This window comes from Physella acuta, unplaced genomic scaffold, assembly GCF_028476545.2.
Source record: "Physella acuta isolate Inbredline_101_S28 unplaced genomic scaffold, ASM2847654v3 ptg000059l, whole genome shotgun sequence".
NCBI classification, from domain to species: Eukaryota; Metazoa; Mollusca; class Gastropoda; family Physidae; genus Physella; species Physella acuta.
The window spans coordinates 434,051-441,165 of NW_026731579.1; the positions used below are offsets into that span (position 1 = coordinate 434,051).

The 7,115-nt window shown below is 42.3% G+C and overlaps 1 protein-coding gene across 1 annotated transcript; it reads left to right on the forward strand.

Annotated features, from left to right (window-relative positions):
- Positions 1-5,662: 5,662 nt before the first annotated feature.
- LOC131948411 (laminin subunit alpha) lies at positions 5,663-6,026 on the forward strand (the record flags this gene model as incomplete). Its single annotated transcript, XM_059310022.1, is given in 1 exon segment — positions 5,663-6,026. A coding segment is annotated over 1 exon segment (359 nt), but the record flags the coding sequence as incomplete, so codon positions are not given.
- Between the last annotated feature and the right edge of the window lie 1,089 nt (positions 6,027-7,115).

A 7,115-nucleotide genomic window follows, 5' to 3' on the forward strand; every position in this document is an offset into this window, starting at 1 on the left:
TTTTCTTTCAAATTTTTACGACGATTAGTTATGTATAGATTAGGTGATTATAAATTGATTTGAAAATGTGACCCATTTGTTTATACTTGAATAAAATGTGATTGATCATGTCTGATGTGTTGTCAGGTACTGCTAGATTTGTTCCTGTGGTTTCCTAGTGTGTTAAGAAAATGATCTGCTAATGAAGACAGTATCATCTGTTTAGCACACTCATTAGAACGTTTTGTGATCTATGAGAGCTGCTATTGTATTGTGACAGGGGGTACATTCATGTGTTAAACAGTACACGGGGTTAGTTGTAGTTTGTATGCCAATAATAGGTGTTGGTATTAACCAAAACGTTAAAAGAAAAATCTGAAAATGGACTAGTTGTTTGTTTCCTTAGTTGGTGATCTCCCCTACACAGTTCAGAAAGGGAGATAATAGTGAATTCTGGTTAGGCATTGCCTGGTGTCTGCCTCCCTTAGAATATTTTAAACCAGTAGGCCTACCAGATGCCAAGATTATTAGAAAGGTTCTACTGTTTTGTTTTTAACTGAATACTGAAAGTGTTTAATTTATACTTTAAAAAGTAACAAAATTCAATATAATTAATAAAGCATATGTATATTATAAAAAAAAGGGTAAATATAATGTGTAAATTTTGTGCTAACTTTGTGTTATGTAATAATTTCCCATCGTTCTGATTTTCTAATAGTAATTGCTCAGTAGAGTCTTCATGTATTCACGACGGTGGGCTAGTAAAGCGTTTTACTTTTGAAACATTACAATTATAAAATTATAAAATTGTTTTGAGTTATCGTGATTCTTAAATATGTAGCGTTATTACTTTAAAATTTTGATAAATTTAATGTCTCAACATTGTGCAAACAAAATCATTATTTGGTGGGTTACGCTATAAAAAAAAACATTGAAAAAAAGTTTGTATATATTATTATGACTCCCTGACTTTGAAAACGAAAGTAAATAAATAGGAAATTTCCTCTTTTTTTGCATCAGTGTGTCAAGTCAAACAGGAAGTGACCAAGTGTTTACTCTTCTTCCCTCAGACGTGGTGAGGTGATTAGTTAGCTTCGTCCCGCTTTATTTCTGTGTTCACGTTTTTAATTAGCTGGTATTTGTCATACAATGTGGTGAACGGTCAGATCTTTTGTAAGTTGTAAGAATGGCTAGCTAACAAAAGGTTAACAGCAAATACATCAAAAGGTTAACAGCGCATACAACAAAGCTTACTAGTAAGGAACACTGTAAACTCTGTGACAATGTGATTTCGATAATATATTTAAAAATTATTCTAAAACAAAAATTTAAAAAAAAAAACGAACACTTAAATAACGAAAATAGATTTAAAATAAATTTAAAATTTTTGTCATTTTTAGTCGAAAGCTATTTTTTTCAGCTTTAGTAAACACAGAATGTTTCTATTTTTCCTTTTAAAAAATGTATCAAATGCATTTAATGCACAGATGGCAAAATACTAGAGGTCACAAGCGGATGATCTGAGCGATATCAACACCTCTAGCTATTGGGGGTCCTGAAAGTATATGACGGGAGCCTATTTGCCCAGAGCCATGGGACTGTCGGGAGAATATAATATATGTCGTGAGCCTATTTGTCGGGAGTCTTTATGACGGGAGACTTTTTATTGCATGCCCTTTTAATGATTAGATGTGACGGGGTTCTTTTGTCTTGGCTGTTTTGACGGGGCTATTTTGTCACTGGCCGTTTTGACCCACACGAATAAAAATCTTTTTTCCCATCGTCAATTGCCACGACAAAAGGGAGAGCAATCCCAAATTTTCGTTTTAGTATTAGAAAACTGTATTACTTCCCTTACTTCTAAATTATTCCGTTCTTTTATAAAGTTTCAAATACTACTGTTTGTCCTTCGTGTAACTTTTAGACTTGTTCCTACTGCTAAGCCTGAACCTGTTATATGCTGTGTCCAATTTATATGCAGGGGGTCCACGTTAATCTGTAATGCCAGTTATGAGGTAGTAATGTGTCGGGGTCCCATGTTAGCCTGAGTCTGTTATATACAGGGGCCCCGTGTTAGCCTGAGTCTGTTATATACAGGGGCCCCGTGTTAGCCTGAGTCTGTTATATACAGGGGCCCCATGTTAGCCTGAGTCTGTTATATACAGGGGCCCCATGTTAGCCTGAGTCTGTTATATACAGGGGCCCCATGTTAGCCTGAGTCTGTTATATACAGGGGCCCCATGTTAGCCTGAGTCTGTTATATACAGGGGCCCCATGTTAGCCTGAGTCTGTTATATACAGGGGCCCCGTGTTAGCCTGAGTCTGTTATATACAGGGGCCCCATGTTAGCCTGAGTCTGTTATATACAGGGGCCCCATGTTAGCCTGAGTCTGTTATATACAGGGGTCCCATGTTAGCCTGAGTCTGTTATATACAGGGGCCCCATGTTAGCCTGAGTCTGTTATATACAGGGGTCCCATGTTAGCCTGAGTCTGTTATATACAGGGGCCCCATGTTAGCCTGAGTCTGTTATATACAGGGGTCCCATGTTAGCCTGAGTCTGTTATATACAGGGGTCCCATGTTAGCCTGAGTCTGTTATATACAGGGGCCCCGTGTTAGCCTGAGTCTGTTATATACAGGGGCCCCATGTTAGCCTGAGTCTGTTATATACAGGGGCCCCATGTTAGCCTGAGTCTGTTATATACAGGGGTCCCATGTTAGCCTGAGTCTGTTATATACAGTGGCCCCATGTTAGCCTGAGTCTGTTATATACAGTGGCCCCATGTTAGCCTGAGTCTGTTATATACAGGGGTCCCATGTTAGCCTGAGTCTGTTATATACAGGGGCCCCATGTTAGCCTGAGTCTGTTATATACAGGGGCCCCATGTTACCTGAGTCTGTTATATACAGGGGTCCCATGTTAGCCTGAGTCTGTTATATACAGGGGCCCCATGTTAGCCTGAGTCTGTTATATACAGGGGCCCCATGTTAGCCTGAGTCTGTTATATACATTGGCCCCGTGTTAGCCTGAGTCTGTTATATACAGGGGCCCCATGTTAGCCTGAGTCTGTTATATACAGGGGCCCCATGTTAGCCTGAGTCTGTTATATACAGGGGCCCCGTGTTAGCCTGAGTCTGTTATATACAGGGGCCCCGTGCTAGCCTGAGTCTGTTATATACAGGGGCCCCATGTTAGCCTGAGTCTGTTATATACAGGGGCCCCGTGTTAGCCTGAGTCTGTTATATACAGGGGCCCCGTGTTAGCCTGAGTCTGTTATATACAGGGGCCCCGTGCTAGCCTGAGTCTGTTATATACAGGGGCCCCATGTTAGCCTGATATGTATATCTACTGTTGAGAGGGACACGTTAGCGCGAGTCAGGAATGTGTATGTATTGTGTCATATGCTGATTCACTCAGCGTTACCACACACCATATATATACTTTTGTCTTATGATGCCTTTAAAGTAATGGCGGCATCTAACTACAAATATTGACAAAATATGATTTCATGTTGGGGGGGGGGGGGGGGGGAGGTCACTCGACCGCGTCAGACCTGGAGCAGACGGTAAATGGAGTTTCAATTATTTTTGACAATATTTACCTGCGGTCATCGAAGCATATAAAGCAGTATGATTTTACATGAAACAATTAACTCGACGCAATACACTTGTTGAAGGTCCTGCCTTTGAATATAGCAGTCGTCAGAAACGAATCAGTCTCTTACTTATGCATAATGCATCCATCAGATATAGAGTACAAATCTATCCCCATTAAAAAACAATCCTCGAGAGAGGAAAAGTCTAATCAGAATTAATTAATTAATTTTCTAATTAGCAAACAAATCTAACTATCTAACCCGAATAATACGAATCATTCCCAACGGAAGATTAAAATCTACCTCGATCAGAAAGACGGCTAATCCCAAGTGATGTATGGCTACATGAGAGACTGCTATCACAATTTGTGACATGCTGTAGTGTCAGGTCAGAATTGGGTTAGTGGTGTGAAGTAGTGTTGTAGTTATAACCTCCCCGCTCATGGGGTGGGGGGGGGGATAGCTGATAACAACCTCAGTGTCGTATTAAAATAATGTCAATCTATCTCTGCAGACACTAGAGAAAAATCAAATTTTGTCTGCTAGGCAGTTGATGCGATGTTTGTCTTATTGAATGTTTACATAGTTTTCCTGCTCTAAATGTAGGATCTCTAGGACAGTTCGTTCAAAATTGTAGGATGACAGACAGCAGTTTTCTTGTAATAGATACCTGACAGACTAGGGAATGTCAGACAGCACGCTACTTAGGTATGCTGTCAGACAGCACGTTACTGGGGAATACTAGAAGACAGCACGGTACAAATTAATGCTGTCAGACACAGAGGCGTAGCGACCCCTCCCGGCGCCCGGGGCGAACTTTCAGTTTGGCGCCCCCATATATATATATATATATATATATATATATATATATATATATATATATATATATATATATATATATATGCGTGTGTGTTTGTGTGTGCGACAGCCTGGAAAAAAAATAACAATTACGCTGATTGTCGTTCCCTAAAACTTCACTTGACGCCAATTAATTTCCCCTTAAGATGCCGAAACGAATAACACGTAGAAAATCATAAGAGCTTAGAACAATGGGCTCCATCGAACCCGAGAGGTTCGGTAATTCAGTCTCAGGGCTTCCGCGGAGGTCAAGACACACACCCGACTCATAGGATTCACGATCGGATTTTCTCATTGTGGACGATACAACTATTAAGGAGGGTTCGGTGATTGCGCATATGAAACTGGTGGGGTTCGGTACTCCAAAAAATTAAGAACCACTGCTTTAGGGTGTATTTTGTAGAAGGTGCAAGCCTTATTTGGTCTACTTTTGGTCGTGTCTTTAGAACAATTTCGATAATAGTAGGCCAATATTCCCATCCACCCGCTCCGACAGTCTGCTCTTTTTTATGTTACACAATCTTAAAATACGCTTTAGTTCAATGGGTTTCTTTTCTGGGTGATATCGGTTTATTCCTTAATCCGATGTGAATTTTTCCGATTTTAGTCTTCGAAAAAGCGCCCCCCCCCTCCCCATCTAGGAAAGCTGGAAAGCGGTTTTTCCGGTCACTGTTTCTTAAAGATATACGTTTTACAGTTACACAACCAAGGTAGAAAACAGTTAAATCAGTATGCAAAGGCTCTCAGCCGTTACATTTCTTTATTTTAACTGTTTATATTTCAAAACTGCAGCTTAAAATGAGCTTTTAATTTTTTTTCTACCCCTTTTGGCGCCCCCCTAGGGTCGGCGCCCGGGGCGGCCGCCCTCCCCGCCCTCCCCTAGCTACGCCTCTGGTCAGACAGCACGTGACTTGGGAATGCTGTCAGACAGCACGTTACTTGGGGATGCTGTCAGACTGCACGATACAAGGGAATTCTGTCAGACAGCACTGACAGCACGTTACTGGGGAATGCTGTCAGATATCACGTTACTGGGGAATGCTGAATGAATCCCCATCATTGACCTGACCTTGCGATAGCGCCGTGCCAAGGGACTTAATCGCGTTATTGCCTGCCGCGGCGTAGCGAGCAGTCTACGATTGGCTGATGCAGCAAAATCTAGCGGCAAGTCGAGTGTCTCGCGAGGGGGGCCACGGTGGATCAGTTTAGTCGTGTCTTACAGCGGAGAGAAGATGGCTACCGGCGTACCGGTCGGCCTTTTCATATGTGGATTGTTTTATTTATTGACATTAACCAACGGTAAAGTTTTAACGCCCCCGTATTTTAACTTAGCCCAGGGTCGAAATCTGACTGCGACAGCGACCTGTGGCTATGGGGTGCCGGACAAGGAGTTGTACTGTGGACTTACAGGCGCTGCCAGCAGCTTCACTGGGGAACTGATTCAAGGACAGATCTGCGATTTTTGCGACCCTCGAGACCCGAACAAAGATCATAGGGTGGAGTATGCGGTGGACGGGACGGAGCGATGGTGGCAGAGCCCGCCCCTCTCTCGGCTGGGGGTGGAGCTCAACAAGGTCAACGTGACCATCCACCTGGGACAGGTGAGTAAACCACTAGACCATAGCTGATTACACTAAACTATTATCAGATTAGATTACAAGGGTAAACGACTGACCTATGGCTATTAATAGATTAGATGAGTGCACGACTGACCTATGGCTATTATTAGATTAGATGAGTGCACGACTGACCTATGGCTATTATTAGATTAGATGAGTGCACGACTGACCTATGGCTATTATTAGATTAGATGAGTGCACGACTGACCTACGGCTATTATTAGATTAGATGAGTGCACGACTGACCTATGGCTATTATTAGATTAGATGAGTGCACGACTGACCTACGGCTATTATTAGATTAGATGAGTACACGACTGACCTATGGCTATTATTAGATTAGATTAAGGTGAGAACACGACTGACCTATGGCTATTATTAGATTAGATTAAGGTGAGAACACGACTGACCAATAGCTTTTAGATTAAAAACAAAATTTCCGATCCGCTTCTGACAAAACTTTAACCACTGGCGTCCTAAAGTTCAAATACATACAGCCTTGGCTACTGATGTGCGACCGCCCCCCCCCCCCCCCCATTCTGACCGGCACCTTACTAGTCCGGCTACTGGCGTGTTCCTCTCCCCCCCCCCCCCTCGCCCCCTCGCTGTGAATGTACTAAACAGAATCCATCCCATACTGTCCACGCCTCCCTCCACCACCACCCACCACCACCCACCTCCCACATACCACAGCGGCCTGACTGCCCCACCGCGCGGAAATAACCCATTAAGTCTGTACAATTACTCGGTGACCTGGCTCTCTAGGCCACTGTTGATGGTTGACTCAGTGGCTCTTTCAATAAACATCGTGGTAGCTCTCTAAACAAATAACGTATTGGTGGTCTAAACTTATCATTTCTCGTGCTAGCTCGCTAAACTATCATTTCACATGGTAGCTCTCTAAGCTTAACATTGCATGTGCTAGCTATCTAAACTATCATTACACGTGGTACTCTTTAAACCTATTTTTCACGTGGTAGCTCTCTAAACTATCATTTCACGTGGTACTTCTCTAAACTATCATTTCACGTGGTACTTCTCTAAACTATCATTTCACGTGG